Raw genomic sequence first — 26395 nt, 5'->3', positions numbered from 1 at the left:
TTCAATTGCTTCTTACAAAAATATCCAGATAATTTCCTGCTGTAAGATAAACAAATGTCTCCACTCAGTCCTATAATGTGTAAAGAACACTAATGTGCTCTGGCAACTATTAATTTTAATATTAATTTTAATATTAAAACCTGTCTAAGCACATTTAGACAGCACACCTTTTCTTTGTAACATTTTCATTATTTTGTTTTAAGACAGCCAACCACTCAAGCAGTTTCTCAGTACTCACAGTTCCCTTACTCTTGATTACTATAAATAGCGTGTGTATAGTGTTTGTGTACTACATGGGCCTAGAAAACATAAAGAAATTTATAACATAAAATCTACTTAATCTAATCATCAAATACATTACGATTTTCCCCTTAATACATAATTCTGTATCTTAATATTCTTTTAACTAGGTATATAGAAGCATACTGCCCATCAGACATTACTGATAGTAGACATTTCATATTAAAATGGTTGGGTTTCCAGTAAAAGTCTAACATCTCACTATCCTTCTCCATACCCTGTAATCAGGTGAAAAATGTCAATGATTTATTATTCTTGTCAGAACACTATGGTTCTGACTTTAAGGTCACTATGCTCTTATGTTTTGTGTAGAACAAGCTGTGTACACCTTAGGAGGGCATATACAAAATAAAGGAACAAAGCAGCAAAGCAGAAGTAATACATCTTGATTTTTAACAAACCCTCTGATGCTACTTCAGAAAATATTACCTGAAAAATTAATTCAAATTTGTCTCCATGTAATCATTGCAATGTGGACTGAAAGCTGACTGAAACAATGAAGAAAGTGATAATTTAGCAACACAGCAGAACAAGGAATCCATGATAGTCAGCCTGGGAAAATTAGAGTCACTGATAGAAAATAAAAAAGCTAGGTATTTGTTTATTCCAGGACATGACGCAGCTACCTGCTATCCTATTAGGTAAAGATTAGAAAGGGGATAGATTAACGTGTCCAGTTATGAGACAATAAAACTCAAAGAAAATTAACACTCCCACAGAGAATGAATTATGAAGAATTAAGGAATTATGAAATATATGTTTTCATTGATACTTTCTTTGTATATATTAAGAAAGAAGAAACAGTCCATATAGTTAAATCAGCTACAAAAGCTATCTGTCGCTTTCCTATAATTTACTTACAACTGACTACAATTTATTTTAAAACAATTCAGGTTCATTTAATTGCTTTGAAATTAGGGGTGGAAAATGGAACTGTCGTCCATGGAATATAATATTATTCTCTATCATCTATATGGTTGCCACTCAGTAACGGTCAGTGGAAGATAAGTGTAGTTCTCCCAGCAGCAAGTTTAATTTAATTACTATAATAAGAATCTTTAGAATGTTATAGCTCATATCGTGTAAAATCTTAGTCTTTCGCACCTTGATTAAGCAATATTGGAGGTCTATGTTTAGTAACTGAAGGCTAGCATTAAGAAACTAAGCAGCAGGAGTAAAAGAACAAAAGTATATCTATGTAAGGGCAGAAACCAGAAAATGCACAAAAAATCTTAAAATCTAACAGGCTGTAAACACAGGAAAAGGATTAAAAGTTTTGACAATTCTGATTCATTAAAAATATTCAAGTATGTATCTAAGTATGTAATTTGTTCCACCACGAATTGGAAATTTGCTTATGGACACTTACTCCCTGTGGAAAATTATCTACTGTACATATACTGTATATAATCATACTGTGTTATCAGCACGGCCAGTCATGGGTAGGAAATACTGCTCGTGTGATACAATAAAGGAAGTGTAAGAAATGGCAGAAGAGCAAAAGTAAGAAAGATGACAGTAACAGTAGAAAGAGCATTATGGTTAAACAGTCTATCTTGAGTCTTTTTGTTGTTTTGAATTTTAAATCCTCATTTACAAATAATCTAATCTCACTCTAGTTTTCCTCTTTTTTTGCCTACATTTGTCTTTTCTTCCCCTTTCAGTATTAAGTGCTCCATTTCAATCTCCATAGAATAATTAGCTTCCTAATTAACCAAGAACTGCTGACATTACTAACAGCACCTGAAATACTACACTCAACCTGAAGCAGCTAACAAAAAACTAGAGATGCCACAGTCCTGGCTCCATTTGATATTTCCTTTTTTCCATTGCCTCAATGTTTTCTTCTTCTTCATATTTACTGCCAGATCATCTCTTTCCAGAAGATGGGGTAGGTGGGGATATCAGCGCAGAGATCTGATGAGATCCCACACCCCTCTGAGAACTAGAGGAACTAGACTGGAACAGTCTCCTCAAAAAATGGAAGACAGCTTTGATTAGGCATGTTTAGAAAAGGGGTAACCAACACAACAAACTGCCTAGATAGAACAACCTAGCTCTAAATAGAAAGAAACTATTCACAATTGCTTAGTACTAGCTGAGAAAAAAAGGTGAACCAAAGAGAAACAGGAAGTTTTTACTCTCTTCACACATGATGGTAAAGAACTAAGAGTCAGAGCCCCTTTACCCTCTGGTTTTGGTTTCAAGTATGAGGACATAACATCCTCATACGAGGACACACTAATGAGGACATACCATGTCATAAATATTGCTAGCAAAAGCGTCCAACTTTTTCTGTTTCAGGTACCTACACACAGAGCAAAATGTGTACATTAAAGAACACTAGGAGAACCAGCATCCATAAACGTATGCAAAATGCAGAACAAAGTCAAACCTTCTGGCTACTTTTCCTATGTAGAATTACTATGCAGAACAATGCTGAAGCAAAAGGACTAGATGATGCTAGTGAGTCATCACATGTTCTTCTGCTTGTTGAAACAGCACCGCTTCAGATGTTAAAATATTTGGGGTTTAGTTATTGGTGTTATCCAGGCTATCACACATGAAAATTCAGGTTAGATCATCATAAAACTCTTGGCTATGCAAAAGTCACAGCCAGGAATGAATTTGTGCCAGTATTAATTTACACCAGTTAGAATCATAGAATGGTTTGCGTTGGAAGGGACCTTTAAAGATGTAGTCCTCCCCCTGTGCCATGGGCAGGGACACCTTTAATAGATCAAGTTGCTCAAAGCTTACAAGACAACCTTATAAGTTGCCCCAAACTTTGCAAGACAGACATTGTATCTGCCACCTCCTCCCTTCCCAAGTCTCCATTCCTACCACACATTTTCCACAGCCCACTCTGCACCCCTGCCTCCTTGGCTTTCTCCCCTTCCAAACCTGGGGGACTCTTCTGTCACCTGGACAAACAATCCTTCAGGTTCAGGGTGAAAAGTCTGCCTTTGTAGTAATACTGTTTCTCTAAGGCACTCCTACCCCAGCTCAAAAACACCGCTTCTCTCTGAGAAGGACCCAAAGGACATGTTCTCTTCCTTTCGTCCCTCTTCCCCTAGTCCAGTGCCACCAACATGCTTGTCAGCTCCATTTTTTTTACTGAGAGGTGGCACTGACTGATCAAGGCGCAGGAAGAAGGGAGAGACAGTAAAACCAATTAGACTGATGGCTCTTGTTACTCTGTCTCCAGTGCTGTGGGATGAGAGGGATGCAGTTTGGAGAAGATGACGCAAAGGAGAGTCAGTGTTGAAGATCTAGGGAGGTTCAGGAGTACAACACAGAACACAGTCCATACTGTGGCATCGTCTCTCCCTCCTCTCATCATGCTGGCTGCTCCTTGGAGCCACAGCACTGTTGTTTACGGAAGATGAAGTACTGAGAGCCAGCAACAGCTCCTCACTGGTTGGGAACTACTGATTTATATCACTGATAAAAGTACAAAATGTAAGAATGACACAATGGCCATGTGTGCAGAATACTCTAGTGTACAATATTACAGGAGCTGGAAGCATACAACTGTGCAATCAAAACGTCAGTCTGAAAACTACACACACCTTGTAACTTATGAATGAACACAGATTAGCAAGATAATGAAATTATGCACAGTATATAATGCCAGTTCTTCCTTCAGGGATAAAAAACAATACATAAAATTCAGAGAGAGAGAGATATGTTTGATGCACTAAAATAAATTATATTAGAAAGAAAACACGTTTTTGTCCTTTCTTTTTTTTTAACTTCCTTTGAGAACATATTCTTTCTATCGTCTTTATGTAGCTATTTTCTTATAGTCTTAGACATGCATTTTCAAGCTTTGTGCTGATCCAAAACTATCTAGTTAAAGTTCTCATGAAAAATATGAAAAAAAATACAGGAAAAATATGCATCATTCCTGCATGTTAGCACAGCAAAACTTGCCATGTGACTCCCTGATCCTACACCATTTTCTCCCTGTAGGTTTTCACAAGCATAGTGCTCAATTTTTATTAATGTTACACAAAAAAGCAAATCTGTAACATCAAGAACTAATACAAAGATGGGAATTCCCAGCAGCTACTATGCAAAGTCTGTAGTGTTGGTGCAACCACTACCTGGTCCTCTTCGCTGGAACAGAAGGATATGATTTTGTTGATGTGTACTCAAAGCAATGATAGAGAGCACAACAGAAAAGAGAAGGGGATAGTACCGAATCCTGATTTTAGTGTCAGTCTCAATTTGCTTCTTTATTTTTTACCTAAATCAAAATTTCTGATCCAAAAATATTAATAAATACACACCAAATTCACAAATCCTACCCTTGCAAGAAAATTAGTATAAAGGTACACACTAGGAGAGATTCCTACAGAAAGGTATTTTTGTTTCAGGATTTCCAGACTCATTAAAGAAAAATTACAAGGAATTTTAAAACATCAGGTAATTCTTCCAAAAATAACATTTTTATGTGGTTCTTTCCTTTACAGTATCAACGTAATGTTGTTTAAACTCAACCGATTGCAGGTAGCGTTCCTGACTGTCTAGTTTTCTGAATCAGATTTGAAAAGCAGCTCACCTCCCAGGACCATACCAGCTTGACAGCACTTCCTCAAGCGACATGCTGGACAGTTCTTCCTACGAATTTTATCGACTATGCAGTCATTTCTTCCAGCACATAAATAGTTGTGCTGCCCTGTAGGCAAGAGAAAAAGAGGATTAATACAATGTTTTCTAACAGGACAAAATAATTTCTGTGTATAAATGTTCCAAAAATAACAAAGGATTTAAAAAGTATACTTGAACCATTAAAGGACTTCTTCATTTTATGCTTTCAAATGATCATGTGTTACTATTCAAATATATTAATTTATTTGGCCTGTTTGAGAGTGTAACTCCCCATCTACAAAATTCCAAAATAATCAGCAGACAGTACGAACTGCTTAAATTATTGCAGTATCCATATTTCTTAAGTAAATCAAGCATGAGTACAGACTGATTTGTTTCTTTCAAACTTATTTTAAGTTATTGTTCCTGATTTTAAAGAACGTAAGTAAATTTTGCTTGGATTGATGTGGAGCTTTTGACAGAAAACTGAATTAAGTTGAAGCAGTGCAAAAAAGAGCCCATTAAGCGGAGTAAATTACCTCTAGTGAGAAGCAGTTTTGTACTAGACTTGCTGAAATACCTGCTGAACAGGTGCAGCCAGCATAGGCAAAAAGGATAAAACGAAGACTCTAATTTTTTGGTTTAGGTTAGCTCTTAGCTTGTTGTTTAATTCTGAAGGACTCAGTTAGGAAAAGCCTGTCATTACTCGATTAAAATGGAATCTTTTTAATGAAATTAGCTTCCAGCAGAGCAAAAAATCAAATTCAGCTGATATCTTGACATTCTTTTGAACACAAACTTCAATGATACTTCCAAATTTCACTTGAAGAGAATGAAAAAAGTATACTTTTATGCTTTAGTATAATATTAGTGATTTCTGTGATTGATTTTAATTTTGAATAAGTAAACAAAGCTAAGTAAGTACATAAGAAGAAATCAAAGCTAATTTTCACATATCCTTTCAAATCAAGCCCCAGTTTACCCTATAAAGTTTAACTTTAAAATCCTGCCTGTTTGTGCACATTATCCTCTATTCATTTCTGTATTTTCAGTTGCTTACCAGTACCTAGCATGAAAGCATGAAAACAAAACAAAACAAAAAGTATTTATTTTGAGAGCAACAAAATGGATCAAAAACCTATGGACAAACTACAGAAGTACCAACATCATGGATACTTCCTTCATGGGATATTGTGAATGCGGACCTCCAAATATAACAGACATCAATACCAAACCTTTTAAATTTTCACTAATTTCTAGATCAGTATTACTCTGAGTTAGCCATCTGAAGTCACCTGTAGCAAACAAATCTGAGATGATTATTCTACTCAGATGCTGTTATTCAGCTTTCTTCAGAACTCTATTCTGTCTTTTCTCTGCACATGGTAAAATGAGCAGCTGTTGACCAATACCTTTTCTCCACAGAAGAAAGACAAACCGAAAACGAACCCTCAGACGAAAATGCAGGAGAAAGAACATTCCACGCTACTGCAAAAAAAGAGCTAGTGCTAAACCATGTGAAACAATGTATTTGTTTCCATGCTAACATTTTTTAAGATAATTAACTTGTTACCCATACTTTTAAGAACTTGTTTGGTTTTAGTGAAAGAAACCTGATTGACTGAAATTAATTTTTATAACAGTGTGGTTTTTTTAGAAAACAACGGGTAAATAAAAACAGTTGCTTCACACATTGCCTGGCATTTAAAAAGTATTTAGTCATGCAGTAAATCAGAAGAAATTCTCATTTACTTTCTCCCATTAATTCTAATGCTGGATTCCTTTTTACATGAATCATTACCAAAAGTAACCAAATGAATAAAAATCTGTCTTGCTTTTGGCAGCAGACAAGCAAAACACTTATTTTGAACATGTCTTCCTTAGGATTACTTGCAGTTTTTCCTCATCTTGCTTTGCCTTTATTAGCTACAAAAAGTCAGTGTTTTGATAAGCAACAACAGCCTTAAAAGTCTGTTAGTGTAACTAAAATCTATGAAGCGTGAGATTGTCTCTGCACTGTGGCATTCTGATGCTTTAACATACAGTTAATTTACAAAGGAATGCTTACGTGAAGGTTGTTTTATTTGTGCGTGTCTTGGTTTGGGGGGTTTTCTTTGGTCCCTTGAAAAGTATCTCTTGTGGACCTCTTTTCTAGGGAATCCTTTGAGTCTACACAACATGGTCTGAGTCCATATAACCCATGTCCATTGCAAGACCAAAAATGGACTATGTATTTCCAGTACGGCAGTAAATGCTCACAAGCAGCTCACAATGCGGTAGGCATTCAAGTTGTACTTTTCCCACCATAATGACACAGAAAAATGCTGATCTACCAAAGCCAATGCCATATCATGAAATATTACTCTTCAAGCACTCAGAGAACACTGTTTATATGTTCTAGAATGATGTCAGTATTTAGAATTCACTCTTTATATCAGTATGTGATTTGCACGCTCAACACCCAAGTGCATGCTCTAACTGCTAGAGGCTAAGGAGTTTGGGTAGAAGCAGTAATGGTAACACTGTTGCTGTTGGAACAGGAAATTATCTGGAAAAACAGAAGTTAATAGCTTGATTTATACTGATACACATTTAAATAGCCAGTGTTATTTATATAATAGTGTTTAAATATTATGCATCTTACATTAAGCATTACAAATCAAGGGCGCAATACATTGTAAAATTTTAAATTTACAGTTACACATTTAAGTTTAGCTACAGCTCTTAAAAACCTCTTCATAACTTCGGGGTTATCAGGAGATCCAACTTCCACTTCAACTGAAAATGCATGAATTATCATAGAACCACAGAATGGTTTCAGTTGGAAGGGACCTTAAAGATCATCTAGTTCCAATCCCCCTGCCACAGGCAATTACTTCGTCATTACATAACTACTTACAAACTGCTTATTATAAATCCAAGATTGAACAAAACTTTTCACATTTGCAAAATAAACTGTAAATTAATCACAATTATGAAAACTACTCTTCAATGTTCATATGTTCTAGAGCTTAAGATTAGACAGGATTAAGTAATCTCTCTGTCCAGTGCATACTATGGAAGAAATGAAGTCTGTTATTGGAATTTAGGCACAGTAAGAATTTGCTTTAATCTTCAAAAAGTGAATACTATTTCTTTTCTATTTATTTCATAAATTGTATTAAAAAATCTAATAATGACCTAATCTTTCTTATGTCTTCATCTAGTTTATTTCTTCCATAAAGCCTCCATGATACTAGCATAAAAAAAAAGAAGAAAAGCCAAAACTCTGCCAACCCAACCCTCCCATGAGATTATGGTGATAAAATCTCAGGCACTTCTTGATTCTTACTATCAACCACTTCCTTGTTTTCAAGACTATAAAAAAGCGAGTCATATCCTGAGTCTGAATTACACCTTCATGTGAGTTTTCCACTCCGCTCGCCTCTATCCAGTCTCTCCCCAACACCTCCCATCCCAAAGTGTCTTCCATTCATTCTGATTCAGCTACTACTTATTTGGATAAGGATTTGGATAAGGATTTGGATAACTGAACATAAGGTTCAACTATATAGTATTTTTCATAGTCTCATCTGTCAAGGATTTTTTTATTATCTCAGTCATCTGACTGGATCTCATATCTATAGATAAATCTGAGTCAATGTTCTCACCTGAAACCGTTTCTACCATTGTACAGAGCTGGGTTCTGAGAAACTGCTACTTCCTTGCCATTAATATTTAAGTGGCAGCAATCATCTGAAGCACAGATTGTGCAAGAAATGGAAAATGTGCCACATATTTGGTTAATTTCAAAATTATGGGAAAATATTTAGTTAGATGAAGCTTTTTGGAATGTTTTCATGGGATGATAAAACATTTATTTGGAAATATATTTACTGTATATCAGTCTTTAGGATCATCTATATTTCAACTGATCGGCTTAAATATGTGAGCATTGCAGTTACACGAAATGCATGTACTAACAAAGTATCCAAAGTCCCCTGTCAAGATAAAATTCCTGTTCGATTGGTAGCTTGTCATTCAGTATCTTTTATATGACTACTGTCATTATAACCAGGAAAAAGCCCAGAAAAAAACAGGGCAGTAGTCTAATCACTAGAGCACAGGTCAGACAGTAAAGACTGATACTTGTGTTTCTTACAAAAATATGAACCTGGCAACTTTCTGGCAACTGCCACTTTCTTGGAAATCTTCACCCAATGTTAAGTTTCCTATACATGTTTACTTTTCACCTCTTTTTGAAAGTGCACATTGTAGCTCTCTCTTCAACATAAGAACATATCAGCTTGTGACCTAGATTTGATTGAGAATATGGAGAAAATACAGAGACAATTTCATCTGTTACTCATATGTTCCAGATTCTTGTAGGACAGCATTTTTCTTCATCTCCATCAAAGTCCATTCGTGTTAGTAAAGGTGGAGCTCCTATGCAAACTGGCAAACACAATTTTAAGTACTGTAATGACTACTGCTATAGTGGCAGGTTTATATCAGAAAGTGGTCAAAATGTCAATAGTCCACCCGCACAAATACGATCACAGGTTTTGCTGTCAGTAAAGCTGCACAGATCATACTCTAGCACTGAGAAATTTTAATCCAAATACTGCTGAAAGTAGCACACACAGTGTCTTTAAAAACTGCACTATTAACTTAGCTCTCTGACATGCTGTTAAGTCACTTAAAATCACTCAAGTAAACTAAGTTGCAGAGATTTTGCAGATGTGAAAAATATGGAAAACATAAGGCTTTATCTGACCCAGGGGTATCAGATGCAAGCCATCACTTACTTGTGTAAGTGCATCTGTGCAGAACTGCTGCCACCCTGCACAAAAGCAAAGCACTTGTTTGCAAACTCTCAGTTCCTCCTGGCTGAAAAAAAAAGTACTTTTTCAAATCTTTTTTGCCTCTCCTGTATATGATTCTGCCTCCCTGTATCATTCTTGACTGGCAATACTTTCTTCTAAAATCATCCTATCCCCACCGCTGGAGGACTGTTCTTTGTAAAACATATCACAGTGTTTTATTTAGTCTAGTTTCAGATTTCTGTCTAAGAACTGCAGATATCTATTGCATCTCTTTATAAGTTATTTTATTGCTAAATGTCTCCCAATGTCAGCTTTTTGTTTCCTGAGAGCTAGCCTCCATGTTTTGCTCAATAATTTACTACCAATATGCTTTACCTCTTAGAATATTTTTCAAAAGTACCAATTAAATCAAGAGGTTTAAATAACCAAAGGAACTACTCTTTTAACATAGCTAAATTTGGAACTCCTTGTCAGGAGTTCTTGTGGAAGCCAATAATAAACATCGTTTCAAAATAAACAAAATGGAAAATAGGTTCACCTGTATATCTACACTAAACATAATGGTGCAGACGTAGCTTTTGAGTAAAACTTTGGCTTCTGGAAGCTAAGACAATATACTAGGGTAAGGATTACTCTGTACTTGCTCTGATAGTCAGGTTCTCCGTAACTAGGCAAACAGTCTAGCCTAGTTCATCACCAGAAATGGGAAATACAGCTAATTTGACCTTTGCTCTGATCTAAATCAACCACTCTTCTATTTACAGTTTCAATGTGCAAAACAGCAAATGTGGGTTGAATTTGCCTCTCCCTGTGGGTTTATGAGCTTCGGTCTTGGAGAACTAGGAATCAATACTACACAGTTTGTAATACTGAAAATATGCCCTTTGTGTATATGTTTTTTAACTATTTAATACGAATTCCATCTCTGTTCTAACATTTTCTCTAAAAAATAAAAAAGGCCCTGAAGTGAGTCTTAAGACTCTAATCACTCAACAAAAAAACACATCCCCCACTGACCTTACCATGCATAATCTTTTCATACAAAGCCCAGTAGTTAATGGGGGACTTGCTTTCAATTTCCCTCTGTGCCCATTGAAATAAAATTCTCATTTCCCAACTCTTAAGCAGGTGTCCTGACCACTACTCTGTAGTATATACCCGCATAAAAACCTATTGATGGAAATCTGCTTCCCAGCAAAGAATTTAGGATTCAATGGACCAAAGAGGACAAAAAGCAGACAGCACAGTAATTTAGGAATATGTTCCATCCTGGAATCTTCTTCTAGCTGAAATAATGTGGAATTCCTTTCTTCATAATAATATAGTTCAAAGTGAAAACAATAAAGAATGATGGCATCCCAAGTCATCCAACAGCCTGGTGATCAGGGTTACAAGGAGAGAAAGGTGTGCCTGACTCCCTTCAGGCACTGAAGATGATGAACACAGCTCTCCTATCCTGGGTGATTGCCTTGTCTACGTGCTCAGCGATGGGGTTTGTGATTATAACAGGTACTAGTAACTCCTTCATCTTTGTGAAGCTAGTCTTTCATTCCTTTACCTTAATTACCTGTGATGAAAAAAGGGTTGAGTAAAACTGGTTTGTTCAAAAAGAATGTAAAACCATAAAATAATTAATTCCTAAGTCAAATCTAGTATTTTTTATAGTGTATTTTGCTTTGGTGAACAGATTTGCAAGCAATTTTTCACGTAACTCTACTTACAACAAACTTTTGGTATTCTTCCACTCCGTTGTCTGCTGGTTTTAAGCATGTAATCTTACAGTCCTCTGTCAGGGTTTTTTGTTAATTGGACCAAACAAAATTGGTTCCTCTAGAAGGGAAGCAGCATTTTCAAACCACCATATATCTTGCACTGCTTTCCTTCTCTTCAACAAACCACTTCCAATGTTTGCAACATCCTTGACTGACTCTTTCCTTCTCTTGTATCCTGATCTCAAAATCTTCCTGCCTTTTGCTGTGAATCCTGTAACACCATTGTCTTTTTCCTTCCAAATCACTTCTCCAGACAGCAACCTGAGCACATTGTTTTTATGATATCTACAAAACAGAACAATTAAATGTAGCTATCCTGTTTTCATTCTTTTCTGGACAGACCTAAAAGTTACAATCCTGGTTCTTAATCTTTTTAATTCCCCTGTCCAAGAAAAAAAAAAAAAACCAAAAAACACAGAAAAACAAAATGAAGCAAAATTAAGCCCTATTTCACACAAACTGTCATGAACTGCAAGATCACGATTACTATTTCATACTGATTTTAAGTTGGTTTACTTAGATTGTTTACCACTGCAACATCTTGAAAGGCATAAAGTCTTTGAGTCTAAATACAGTAACTGATTACAGTAAAAATTTTCCACAGCTAATACCTTTCAGAAGAAGATACTGGCTTCTACAAGTCCATATTTCCAGTTGATTTTATGGCTCTGTGTCACAGATGCTCCTTGGTCACCATTTTTAAAATAATTAACTATATCAGTGCTATAAATATGTAAATTGATGGTACTGTCAGCTTTTTTGTCAGTAAGTGGTCTATTTCTTATAAATATAGAACATGGGATTTGAACACAAAACCTACTTTAAAAGCACTCCAACTATTTTAGAGGAATACATCATTAAAGTACCATTTGTTCTTCTTGTTGTATTCTACCAATATAAGAAGGATTATTTGTATTTCAGTCATCCCATCATTATGATTTTAGTGAAAGTATTACAGCACATTGCCAATATGTTTTTTCATACATATTTTCCTCTTATTCTTTGACTTGTCCTACAACTGAACTGATGGGACAGGGTCACTCACTCACTCTAAGAGTAATAAAGGTAGAAAAAACAGAAACATTAGCAGCAGAAAAAGGCAGCGCGCAAAAACCAGATATTGCTGTCTGTTGATCAAAACACCCACTAGACAACAAACTGATAAAAAAACCATAAGCAACCTGGTCTAGTGGAAGGTGTCCCTGCCCATGGCAGGGGGGTGGGAACTAGATGATCTTTAAGGTCCCTTCCAACCCAAACCATTCTATGATTCTATGACAAAGAGGGGATTTATTTCACTAACTAGGTTCTGAAGTGTGGACATCCAGCAAAACAAGTAGCATACACTCCCTTCTTGGGCAAGAGAGAAAAACAGGCACTTTAGGATGCAATTTATCTTGAGTAGATGTCTAGATTTTGGTTCTTTAATACCTACTGCGAGTTTAAAGTAATTGGCAGAAATAGGGATGTCCACATTGTAAATGCCTACAGCTTGGTGCAACAAATCTCACATAAAATATTGTCTTTGAGGGTAAGGGAATCACGGAATCACAGAATTTTTTTGGTTGGAAAGGACCTTTAAGATCATCGAATCCAACCATTAACCCAACACTACCAAGTCAACCACTAAACCATGTCCCTAAGCACCACATCTACACGTCTTTTAAATACCTCCAGGGACGGTGACTCCACCACTTCCCTAGGAAGCCTGTTCCCATGCTTGATAACCCTTTCCATGAAGAAATTTTTCCTGATATCCAATCTAAACCTCCCCTGGTGCAACTTTACACCGTTTCCTCTCGTTCTATCGCTTGTTACTTGAGAGAAGAGACTAACACCTGCCCTGCTACAACCTCCTTTCAGGTACTTGTAAACAGCAATAAGGTCTCTCCCCTCAGCCTCCTTTTCTCCAGGCTAAACAACCCCAGTTCCCTCAGCTGCTCTTCTTTGGACTCTCTCCAACACCTCGATGTCTCTCTTGTAGTGAGAGACCCAAAACTGAACACAGTATTCAGTACTGTGCAAACTGAATACTGTGTCCAGCATACAGTTTGCATACTTATTCAGTTCTTCAAATTCAGTTATGACAGGAAGATAGTATCATAACAATTGGACAAGAACAGGGTAATATTCTCCTAGATCTCAATACCTGCACGTAAGTCTTTCTTCGTTTTAACTACAAAAGATTCCAGGTTGTTGAAATAACCCGGTGGATAGATGATGGTAAAGCTGTGGATGTGGTCTATCTTGATTTCAGTAAAGCGTTTGACACGGTCTCCCACCGCATCCTCGCAGCTAAACTGAGGAAGTGTGGTCTGGATGATCGGGTAGTGAGGTGGATTGTGAACTGGCTGAAGGAAAGAAGCCAGAGAGTGGTGGTCAATGGGACAGAGTCCAGTTGGAGGCCTGTGTCTAGCGGAGTCCCTCAAGGGTCGGTACTGGGACCAGTTCTATTCAATATATTCATTAATGACTTGGATGAGGGAATAGAGTGCACTGTCAGCAAGTCCGCTGATGACACAAAACTGGGAGGAGTGGCTGACGCACCGGAAGGCTGCGCAGCCATTCAGAGGGACCTGGACAGGCTGGAGAGTTGGGCGGGGAGAAACTTAATGAAATATAACAAGGGCAAGTGTAGAATCCTGCATCTGGGCAAGAACAACCCCATGTACCAGTACAAGTTGGGGACAGAGCTGTTGGAGAGCAGCGAAGGGGAAAGGGACCTAGGGGTCCTATTGGACAGCAGGATGACCATGAGCCAGCAGTGTGCCCTTGTGGCCAAGAAGGCCAATGGCATCCTGGGCTGTATTAGAAGGGGTGTGGTTAGCAGGTCAAGAGAGGTTCTCCTCCCCCTCTACTCTGCCCTGGTGAGGCCGCATCTGGAATATTGTGTCCAGTTCTGGGCCCCTCAGTTCAAGAAGGACAGGGAACTGCTAGAGAGAGTCCAGCGCAGAGCCACGAAGATGATTAAGGGAGTAGAACATCTCCCTTATGAGGAGAGGCTGAGGGAGCTGGGTCTCTTTAGCTTAGAGAAGAGGAGACTGAGGGGTGACCTCATTAATGTTTATAAATATGGAAAGGGCAAGAGTCATGAGGATGGAGCCAGGCTCTTCTCAGTGACATCCTTTGACAGGACAAGGGGCAATGGGTGCAAGCTGGAACACAGGAGGTTCCGCATAAATATGAGGAAAAACTTCTTTACGGTGAGGGTGACCGAACACTGGAACAGGCTGCCCAGAGAGGTTGTGGAGTCTCCTTCTCTGGAGACATTCAAAACCCGCCTGGACGCGTTCCCGTGTGATATGGTCTAGGTAATCCTGCTCCGGCAGGGGGACTGGACTAGATGATCTTTCGAGGTCCCTTCCAATCCCCAACATTCTGTGATTCTGTGATTCTGTGTGAAATGTGCTCAGATGTTAACTGATATTAAGCAACAGCCACTTGTGAAAATGCAGGACCTGTGACTAGGTACAACCAGGAAACCTCTGAAGTGCAGCCATATATCACGACACATAACGGCAGATTGTAACATACAAAGGACCATTTGTTGCGTCTTTCCATTCAGCAGTTTCTAAAGAACCACCTCTTACTAGCACACCATCAGTTCTGTAGAACAGATACACAGCTTAAGGAGATGGACACCATCAAACTTAAATCCATTTTTAGCAGATAACAGTTTGACTATAAATACTTACATTTTACATACTTATGTTATATAATCTGTAAGTATTTCAATACTTTAAAAAGTATTATTTATTTCTTATTTTTAATAATTATGTTTATATATAATACTTAAAAATAAATAATATGAAATTAGTATTTTATATACTTATTATGTTTCTTTTATACACTACAGAAATGTATTAGCTACCTTGCTGATATGGGTGGGATTCATATCATCAAATGCAGTGTATATCCTCACCTGACACTCCCTTATAATCAGTGATAAGAAATAGTTAGTGTTAGAGTACTGTTATTTTTATCCCAAGTAAATATGTAAAATAAGTCAGTGAATTACTTCCTAGAAGTTCCTATTTCTCTCCCTTCACTGTAAAGTGAACTTAAGCAGCTCAAGTTACTCACACTGTGCATATCTAAACTTAGAACAGGGGAGTATCCAGCAACACTGAGCAGTCGGTTGCTGGTGCTCTGTAAAGCACGCAGCTTTACACCACCTGAAATAGTTTCTATTCCACCTGAGAATATGTTTAACATAATATTCGATACTGTTTCTAAAATACTACATAAAGCTAAGCCAAGAATTTTAGTAATGCAGTTTCTGCAGCTGATTATGTTCTAAGCCACATCTATCAGGAAACCAGTCATAAGTCACAGCGAGAGCAGTAGGATGCCCAGCATCAGCACAACAGCCAAAGTACCAGAACGAATACAATCTTAGCTCACTCAGTTGTTGTGCCTCATACAGATCAACTCGTCAAATTAATCTTTGTTGAATGGCTGAACAACAAATACTTCTGAAGTCAGAAGTATGATGAAGGTATACAATTATGTATCAGCACAGATTTTCTTCTTTCCCTTTTCATGATACAAATTCTTTGTTCTCACAAAAGTGATATTTTCCCTTTGAATTTTAGGACCCTTAATGAAGTAACTTTGTACATTTGAATTTGGAAATATATTTAGCTTACTGTACATAATAAATAAAAGAGCTTTAATAAAGTTAAATGTTATATTAAGTGAAAAGCATTTTCATCTCTCAACTTGCCCTATGTATGCTTTATATGTTTGTATGTTTTCTACTTCATTAAACTTTCATCACTATCAGGTTTACAGCACACGCTGCACCAAATTCTCATCCCAAGATCCAGCCTGGAAAGATGGATTAAAAATTTGAAATCCCTGCAGAGTGAGGAGAAACAGGAACTTTTTACATCTGATTCATCAATTTCACAGCCGAAAGGGTCTCTATAGTATTGCATTTCAAAGAGGGTTTTCTATTAGTGGTGAGCATTTTTTTAAATATTTGGCATGCTGTGCCACTTTACATTCTTAAGCTATGGAAAAGCACAACTGTTTAGTCCAGCAATTTTCCGTATGCATAGGTGTTTCACTACTTACATAGCAAATCACACTGTCATCACAAAACTGCCTATACGTAACACGAGTCAGACAAACTTTATCAGAAAGTTTGTTTGAAGTCATGGTCAGCTTTCTTACTGTGTAGACGTAGCCCATCTTTAATTCTTCCACTTTCCTTCATGAGTACCTCTCCATATACAGAGAGTGAAAACTCTTGTGGAAACCCTACTTTCTGTCACGTCGAGTTTGCCAAATTCAGGTCTCAGAGAGCAGAAAAGTTCCCACTTTATGTCACTTAAGTGTTAGCTACTACATACAGCTGAGCTTGTTCCCTGATGCTATTGTAAGTACAGCACTGTTACTCTGAGCTTAAAGTGCATATTAAAACTAGACCAATCTGCTATATAATCATTAGATCAATTTTGTAATAGGGTCTCAAGTATCTAAAAAAAACCAAGAGTTAGTTTCTGACCCATCTGCTGTAATATCATGTATTTATGTTGTCCCCAAACTCTTCAGGTTCAGGCAAGTACTTTTCATTAGATGTCAATAATATAAACAAAGTGCAAAGGAAGGCAAATGCTTTATATAAATAGAAAACAAAAATTAGAAGTGGGGTTTAGATAGGAAACACAGCACTTGAAATTTTTTTCAGGATTTAGGTAATTTTCATAGAATCATAGAATGATTTGGGTTGGAAAGGACCTTAAAGACCATCTAGTTCCAACCCCCCTGCCATGGGCAGGGACACCTTTCCACTAGACCAGGTTACTCAAATTAATTTTAATTTTTATTAATAAAACTACTGCAAAGGAGATGCTTTGAACAAAAAGGCAAGAATGCAGGCCACCAAGAAACCACGTGTTAGCAACACTAACTCCAGAATCCCAAAACTCTACACACCGAGCTCCTGTTCAGGACGGAAATTTTACCATGGTGTCACACAAGCATTTTGATTGTGGGTGCCCTGCATGGTTTTACATTAGGGTATCTTTACAAGACACCATTAATGACAGTTTGACAATGTAGTGCTAAACAGTAAGACTCCATTTCTTAATCTTCATTCTCCTAAAGCCCCATTAGAAATATTATACCTAATTTTTGTGACATGAACTAGATATATCGGTAGCACTTAAAAAATGCTTGATCATCAAGAGCAAAATACTTTGCAAATATAGTAATTCTACATATTTGAAAACATTTTAAATATTATTTCTGAATTTTTTTTTATTGGTAACTCCAAACTGCCTGTCACTCTCAGCTCACTGATAGGAATGGCACTATCCCATCAGCATACTGAATCCAATTTTGTCTTTTCAAGTTTCTTAACCAAATATAAATAACAGTAACTTTTGTTACTTTCATTATACCCAAAGGAGATCTTTAACGCATTTTTAAAAAGCCTTGTAATTTGTACAATAAGTGAATCAACAGACTAGCAAATCAGTTCTCTGTAAGGGACAAATGGAAAATGTACAACCTCTAAATGAAAATAAATGTTTCTAAGAAAAATAAGTATTTTTGTTCCTTAGCTACATTTTCTCCTCCCCACTTCCAGCACTAACTTTTCTCGTTATCTGCTATACTAGACTTCCCCCAAAAAAGGACTTGCATTTTTGGTTAACCCACTTCAGGACTCTGCTTGTAGTAAAATATGCTTATTGTATTAACACCATCCTTTTCTTTACGCATATAGGCACATATGGGCGGCCAAGAATCCAAATGACAGAAAATATCTACCAAATCATACGTATTTAAGAATTCATTGCCAACAAACATTCTAAAATAATTTAATTCTAAATCTACACTTTCATCTTAGTGATCTTCACACAGTTCTGACCCCATGTTAAGCTGTATGTGTATCTGCTAGTTGTATTCAAATGTATGATTAAATCATACTTAGCATAGAAACATTTCTAGGTTTGCCTATACAGTTTCAGATTATTTTTCAGTCTGATTACTTTAAATAAGCTCTGGTTTTATTTCAAAAAGATTAGAGATGAAAAATGGAGTTCTCTGGATAAAGTAACGATCCATTTCATCCCAAAGGATGCATTTAACCAATACAGTGTTTTCCACACAATAGAGAAGAGTAAAATAAATGGTATATGAATAGGATAATTTCTGTGAAAAAAAATTACATAGGCTATTAGATTTGAAACAGCCAATGTATCTGAGATTACAGAAATAATGAAAATTGAAAATAGACATTTTCTAAAAAATTTAATACCACTATATTATGTACCTTGTTATCTAAACACTTGAAAACCTTGTAACATGAAAAAGATCTTGAAATATACAAAATCCAAGAAGCAGCAAAAGCCTTCTATTTCCAATCATGTTTTAACTTCTCATAGTGATCAGTATTTTATAGGAAGTATGTGAAAAGTAGAATTTTGATCATGAATTCATACTCACAAAGTTTAACACCTTATTTGCATGAATGAGTATTTTAAACAAACCCACGTCTGTAGTAGTACTAGAAATTTAAAAAGGTAACAATGCATTCCCACTCAAAGAAATGATGGGCAGGGGGACATTTTACGTAAGAAAAATGTCTCAAATTTATACAATTGCCACTGTGAATTTTTAAACACTATTTTCTATTGCATTTACAATAAAAATATTCGCTTTCCTCTTACAGAAGAGTAATTTGTCACCTTTATTTCTGATAAGAAATAAACAAAAAAGTACTTTAAGTCTAAATTAAATCAAGTATCTATCCATAAATGGGATTATTTCAATGCCAGTAATTATACGCTATGCTCCCATTAAAATAAGTAGTTCATCTCTTTAAGGAACTCTCTGTAGACTTGCACTTTCTAAACAAAAACAGGTAACTGTATTTGTTCACCTTACTCATGCCCACACTGCTCATGCCTGTCATTCTTCTCCATAAAACTCCATAACCTGTATTTTTTCTTATAGCCAGCTAGTCTGAGGTAGTAGCCCATTCTTTGAATATTTTTACTAAAAAACCCAAACACACTTCTCATCATACTCTCAGTCTTTGGAAATATTTAAAAATGGAAACTATGAAGTTGCTATGTAAAACATAAACATTTTGTTTGTGTAACTAACTGTGTTGCCCTCATTTCTTTGAATGTCTATACTTTTAATCTGGTAAGATTCTGCAAATGCAGACTTTGATCAAATAATCAGTGAAAACAACCTTAAGATATTCCTACTACCAATTTATATGCCTTCGTAACATTTACCATTACAATATTTAGGCTGAACAGCAATAAGATACATTTTTGAGCAGGTTCACCTACTGCACAAACAACCGGATACTAGTTTAGGAGAGAGATTAAATTAAAAAGTGATGGAATCAAATTCAAATAAAAAATTACAATATTACTGTATAGGTGAAAAGTGAATAATAAAACTTACTTTAAAATATGGCACTCATAAATTACACTACACTCGCTCTTAAAACTATGTGGCTGATTTACCAAAACAACCAAAGCAAAAAATGTGAAGCCAAACCAAGAGACCAGTTAACACAGTCGGTGAAACTTAAATGTATTCCTCTAAGTGAAGTGTTTTGCTTGCAATGTAACACGTATGTTTCCAATGGCTTTCTCAAGAATCCCATTCAATGTATTAGAGAAAATGAGGCACTAGCTCAAAAGTTCATCTAGCCTGCCTAGTCTACTGTTATCACTTTGCAAGTACCTAGTATGTTAAAGAACAAGAGCATACGCTTAAAGTAGAAATTAACAGCACACAGAAACAAAAAATCTAACTATATTAGTTTGCTAAGCTTTTAATTTTCCACTATTTCCCTTTTCATCTGAAGAGCAACAAACTCTATAGAGGTGAATAACCTGTGTATCACAAGAAAAATCACGATGCAGTTTTTTCTGTTAAGGAATCCTACACATTGTAACAATCAGTTTTTAAGTATATGGAACAGAAATTTGAAGATCCTAGTTCTGACAGGATCAGATAAAAATCAGAAAAGGAGACAAAACGTAAAAAGTAGAAGGATTTGTTTCACCTCTTCGTCAGTTCAACTATATAAAGCAATCTGCTCTTGTATTCGTATTTAAAATCTCAGTGGGTATTTATGGACAAGGCATATAATATAATCCAAAAAGAAAAAATAAACATAGGCATTGCTACTGATTTATTAAACCTGCAGCTTGATTTTGTAATTTAATGGCTATTTGGAACAAAAGTCAAATCCAGTTATTATTATTATTATGACTTGAAATAGTTCAGTGAAACTTGAAATACTTCCATAAATCTCAGGAAGCCAAATTCTGCATCTTGCAAGCAAGAAAAATTCCATGACTTCGAAAACAAAATGAAGCAAAAATAAATTCTTATCTGCCTATCATTAGTCCATACCCACAAAATCTTCCTTTGAATAGCATTTACACTTCTTAAAACAAATCGTGTAACACACAAGATTTTTATGAAACTCTACCTACTTGGAAAGATTAACTGATAAACAGTAAATAATAAATAGCAAATAATGAAAGTAAAAGAAATCATACTAGCAAAACCAATTAAGAAAGAATTTAGTTAGTGTTCACTGTAATATTTAGAGTTGACAAAACAAAAAACATTACTCAAGTGATAACATTTTTAAACATCAGCAATAAATAGAAGTTATGTCCTTAGCAGTGCCTAAGAAGATATATTTGAGATAATTGGGAATAATGGCATCATATAGTACCTTCCATTGCCCTTTTAAAGAAGACTTTACAACTTCCACAGGTAAGTACCCCATAGTGGCAACCAGAAGCCTCATCACCACAGATGAGACAAATCTTCTGGGGTAGTGATTCAAAACCATACTGAGAACTTTGGCTGGTTTCTGTATCTGGCCTTCAAAAGAAAAAAAGAATTAAGAGAAAGATCCAGTTTTGCAACAATTAACTACTTACCTGTATTAATCGGATTTATACTAGAAACTTTCTTTTTAAATTTTTAATCAAGCTACAGAAGGGTAAGAAAAAAATAGTGTGACTGCCTTTCTGCTTAAGGGTTTGTCTCTAGTAGGGTAAAAGGCACATTTGTAACATCTGCCTAGCCATTAAACAGAAAAGTAGTGGGCAAAAAGCACAGTAGTATTTTAATCTGTTTTAACTAAAAAAGGTACCGTCTAGGAACTCTTTGTTAAAATGTTCGTCTTCCTCAGATCAACAACGCTTGTGAACAAAGCTGTACTGACTGAAACTTTTTTTTCCTGTACATAGAATGGTACAGAGACAGAATCAAATAGAAGTAAATTGAATTTCAAAAGCCCCTTTCAAATGGGAAATAACTGTCATCTCAGCTAGAAAAATCTTTAATATTTGTCACTTCCCATTCAGCTGCAGCATTCTCATCAATAACTATGATGGGCACATTGAGGAAAGTGGAAAGTCATTTCGAATTTCTCTCCAAGAAAAGAAAAAGACCAACCCACTTTATCATTAAGAATCAAGGATTTCTGTTGAAACTGTAGCACTGTATATATGTATTTTTCCATACATTTCTAAGTAATGCACAGCATCTTGGAATCATAGAAAGCCACTTCATTCTAACAACAAATGAATATACAAGTGCCTCAGTTTTCTTTTTTGTGTGTGTGTGAAATTAACTGGCTTTTTTTGCAAATCAGGGATAATATTTTGGAGAATATACAGGTATTTATGACTATTGTCTCGCTGTCAGCGAGGTCAGTCCGGAGAACCCTCTGCTCCCCCTCTCTGGAGCCGGTCACTTGCTCAGACATCAGACGGCACTGAGCCACCATAGCGATAAAACCCTAACCTCTCCCGGAGCGTTATCGTGACAAAAAGATCTGAGAGGTGCCCGCTGCGAAGTTAACACCGTGCTGGTCTCACGCAGACCTGAGACACCCAGGAATGCACAAACCGTACAGAAAAGGGGAACGCGGCTGCAGGTACCGCCTAAAAACTCAGACGGGGCTTCGCCGCGTAAAACTTGGCCCGTCTTTCTCTCCGTACCCTCCAAGAGCCAGCCCCTCTCCCCCCGGCACAGCCGCCCTCTAGCAGCAGAAAGCGCGGCGCTCCCCGCGGAGCTGCGCGACCCCCCGGCCCGCCCCCTCAGCGAGGGCAGCGCGCGGAAGGGCCCACCGCCTCCCGCCGCCCGCCCTTACCGAACGTAGCCGAGGTAGGACGGGCACAGCTGGGGCAAGCCCTCCTTCAGCACCGCCGTCGGGAAGCCCAGGGGCTGGTGCCCGTTGAGACCCAGGGGCGGGTAGAGGCCCGGCGGCGCGGCCGAGGTGGAGGGCAGGCTGTCGGGCGGCGCCGGCGCCGCCGGACCGTAAACGCCGGCCAGGAGGGCGGTCTCCGTCTTGTAGAGGACGCACTCCAGCGAGGGCTCCTGCCCGGCCCGCGGGGGCTGCGGGTAGTCGGCGGATCCCGCCGCGGGGGTGGCCCTGCCGCCTGGGTAAGCGGTGGGAAGGCCGAGACCCTCCTCCTTGATCTTCAGAGTGGGCGAGAAGTTGCCGTAGGCGAAGTGCCCCTCCTTGGCCTCCGCCGGCGGGTAGACGTAGCCCGCCAGGTCCGGGGCGGGGGGCGAGGAGCGCGGCCCCGCGCCGCCGCCACCCTCGTACTCGGCCACGTCCAGCAGCTGCCGCGTGCGCGAGGCCAGGTAGGCCGAGTTGAGCGGCAGCAGCGGCACGTGCAGGTACTCCTGCCCCGGCTCCCCCGCTCCCGCCTCCGGCCGGGCCCCGCCGCCCGCGAAGCCGCGCTCCCCGCCGGGCAGCGCCGCCAGCACGGGGGCCTCGCCCTTGGGAGCCGCGGCGGGACCCTCCGCGGCGGGACCCTCCGCGGCGGGACCCTCCGCGCCGCTCCCCGTCACCGCCGGCCGCGCTTTAGCGGAGGTCAGGGCGTCGCCGGCCGGCCAGAGCGGGGCGGGCCGCGGCGGGGGCTGCGAGGGGCCGGGCGCCCCCGGGGCGGCTTCGCCCGCCTTCTGCGAGGGGCCGCGACTCATCGGAGAGTCGGGCGCTTCGGCGGCCTCCGCCCCGAAAAAGGACCAGGGCGCCGCGGCCACGGCGGAGCTGGCATGAGCCGCGGGCGCCAGGAAGGTGTCCAGGACGGTGTCGAGGGAGACCTTGTCCGAGAGGGAGCCGCTCCCCGGCCGGTAGGAGAGGCAGTCCCGGTCCTCCTCCTCCCCCGGCTGCTGCTGCTGCCGCGGCTCTTCCTCCTCCTCGTCCTCCTCCTCGTCCTCCTCCTCGTCGCTGCTCTTAGGGTAGAGCAGCCGGTCCAGGGCGATGTCGATGGCCTCCTCTTCCCTGCGGAAGGGGTCTCGGCCGGGCTGGCCCTGCAGCAGGACCGCCCCGTCTCTGGCAGGCGGAGGCGCTCGGGGCTCCTTGGCCTTCACCTCGGTCATGCTGGCCCAGGGCAGGGCTGGACGCCGGTGAGCCTCCGGGCCGAGGGGTGGCTGGGCGGCGACTGGGTGCAGGCGGCCGGGCGGCTCCTCACATCCTGGACGTGCCCGCTGAGGCGGCGGCGCGGGAGCCGTTCACATGGCGCTGCCTTCGGGGGGGCGCCTCAGCCCCGGCCCCCGCCGCCGGGAGGGGGGTGGAACGGAGCCGGGGGCGGTGCCGTCTAGAAAACGGTGGGAGCGTGTGCAGGAGGCGGGAGGAGCGGCGGGCGGGAGAGCGGGGGCCCCGCAAGGCTCCGGCTGCCGCTCGCTGACCCCGACTCCGCTTTTCCCTCAACTGCTTCCCGCTGCCCCGGGCGGCCGGCCGCCGGCCCCACGCCCCCTCGCCCGCCCCTCCCGCCGCCAGCCCGTGCCCTTAGCGGGGGCTGCGCTGACGCTGCGAGGCACGGGCTCGCCCCTGCCGGCCCCCCCGCTCTCCGCTTGCCGCTGCCCGCCGCTCCGCTCTGTCTCCTGGGGCAGCCGGTCCCGGGCACCGCGGCTCTCCCAGCAGCTTTTCCACCGGCTCCTCCTCCGCTCCGCCTGCCCCGGCCCGTCCCTCCCGTAGCTCGCCGTGCCCGCATCCCTCTCCCCTCGCGTCCGTCTCCCCGTGCCTCAGGTCTGCCCTTTCTGGCCTCTCCACGCCGCCTGGCTTTCTCCCTGCCTTCTCATCCCTTTCTCCCCATGTCTTGTGCAGGTGCCCCGTCCTCACGCTTCACCATCCCGAGGAATGCAACTCTGGACTGGGCACAGGCTACAAGCAGGTTGGACAGGTTGCTGTTTTGGAGAGCAGAGGACAAGACAAGCTTTACTTATCTGCAGTGACAACAGTATAGATTTCCTTTTGTCTGTTTTTCACCATCCCCTTCAGATGTTCACTGTAATTTTTCAGGAATAAGCACTGGCCCAATTCCTTTCCTGGTACAGCATCATCCATTTTCCAGTAGCAAAGAAACCAAGGCATTGTAAAGTGCTTTAAATTACATTCAGGGACCTCAAAGTATCCTCTATACCAAGAAAGCAAAACGTTTTTTCTACAAAATGTTTGGGAAATGGGGCATTCTTTGCTTCTAATATTTTCCTTTAATTACTTTGTCAGGGTGAATGAGAGGACATTTAAAATGGACCTGGTTTACCGGGGCTGGCTGGCCAACCTGCATATAGAAAGTTACAATCCAGCCCAAGTTAGTTCTGACCAAGAAGCTGTCACCAGCTAATTGCTGCCTGGTATTTTATGTAAAATGCTGGCTCTGTGGCAGAACCCATTCAGCTCAATAAGGCAATTATTAATTGGAAAAAAACCCCAACCTTTAATATAATTTGCATTATATAGCAGTCTCAGAAAAGAAACTTGTGTTGAAAGATACAAAGAATAAATTAGTGTAGGAGTGGTCCTCGTGACTTTGAGTAGAAACAGTGTATTTTTGATTCATAGAGAAATGTGTGCTGTTACATGCTTGTTTATGCTCTGTAAGTATAACATGCTTTCAGAAAAGACATTGTTTTTCAAAAACTGATCACCATGAAATAGTTTTTTTTGTTATTTTACTTTCAAAATATTTTCAGATTGAAAAGGACAGCTTCTTGGGGAGAAAAACAGAACTTTTTGAAATTATTCAGTGTTCTGAAAGCTAACATCAGAAATCATACAAGGCAAGTTTATAGAAGCAGCAGCTTCACATAAAGCTTATTTGATGTCGTGTGTACTTTTTTATCTTAACAAAATGCTACTGGCTTATAGACTGCTTTGGGAGTCTACCTTTTATTCCTTTACAAAGTAGGAGAAAATCTTTATTTTTTTCATTTTTTTTAAAAAGGATTATGGCATTGTGATAATAGCTAACATAGGCACCTCTATATACATTCAGGAGATTCAACAGCATGATACACACCAAAGTATCCTTGTTGTGTATAGGAATATTTCTTGAACAGCAGTGTCTCACACTGTTGATATTGCAGGAGAAAGAACTGTTTGACCAGCAAGTAGCAAGAACTGAAGATGTTTTGGTAAAACCTATCAGTGGAACCGATGTTAAAAGAATGCTTTCAAAAAGCGCTATCCAGTTCTGTTATGACATGACATTAACACAAAAAATTTGAAGTGGTTCTCTGGCTACTGAGTTTCTGTTTTTCATGCTACAATATTTCTCCCTTCTCCCAAGGCTTCCTTTTCTCAGAAGAGACAGAAGTTTATCTCCAGCACTGTTCATCTCCATGCTCGTTTTGGTTTTCCCCTGATGTTTTCATGCTTAGTCAGCTAGTTGTCATGCCTGTTTATTGCCGCTGTCTTGTTTTCTCATTTCCACTTCCCCAAATGCATGCAGCATTCATGGCCTGCATCTTTACAGAAGTGTGCTCCGAAGACTTGTTCCCTTACAGTGAATTGCCTCCTTACTACTGCTTCAGGACTAGGACAGGTAAAGAACCGCAGATGGCAGGAATAAGGGGGTCCTGAAAGGAAAGCAGCATCGAGTAGTTTCCACAAGACCAACTCTC

The 26395-nt window shown here is 39.7% G+C and overlaps 1 protein-coding gene across 4 annotated transcripts in view; it reads right to left on the bottom strand.

Moving 5' to 3' along the window:
• PGR (progesterone receptor) overlaps nucleotides 1-23869 on the bottom strand; it is a 40523-nt gene extending 16654 nt beyond the window's left edge. The window contains exons 1-4 of one of the 4 annotated variants that reach the window (XM_068420595.1): nucleotides 23224-23869; nucleotides 22632-23187; nucleotides 21201-21352; nucleotides 4868-4984 (exon numbers count right to left, since the gene is read on the bottom strand). In XM_068420595.1, the coding sequence (XP_068276696.1) occupies nucleotides 4868-4984; nucleotides 21201-21352; nucleotides 22632-23187; nucleotides 23224-23869 (1471 nt within the window). Of the gene's footprint in view, nucleotides 1-4867; nucleotides 4985-21200; nucleotides 21353-22631 lie in introns of all 4 variants that reach the window. The other 3 variants (XM_068420604.1, XM_068420613.1, XM_068420587.1) reach the window with 3 other exon arrangements.
• Between the last annotated feature and the right edge of the window lie 2526 nt (nucleotides 23870-26395).

The sequence above is a fragment of the Nyctibius grandis genome, chromosome 2 (genome assembly GCF_013368605.1).
Source record: "Nyctibius grandis isolate bNycGra1 chromosome 2, bNycGra1.pri, whole genome shotgun sequence".
Classification (NCBI taxonomy): domain Eukaryota; kingdom Metazoa; phylum Chordata; class Aves; order Nyctibiiformes; family Nyctibiidae; genus Nyctibius; species Nyctibius grandis.
Note: the sequence above shows the minus strand (reverse complement) of the source record. Positions and strands in the feature narration are given on the sequence as shown.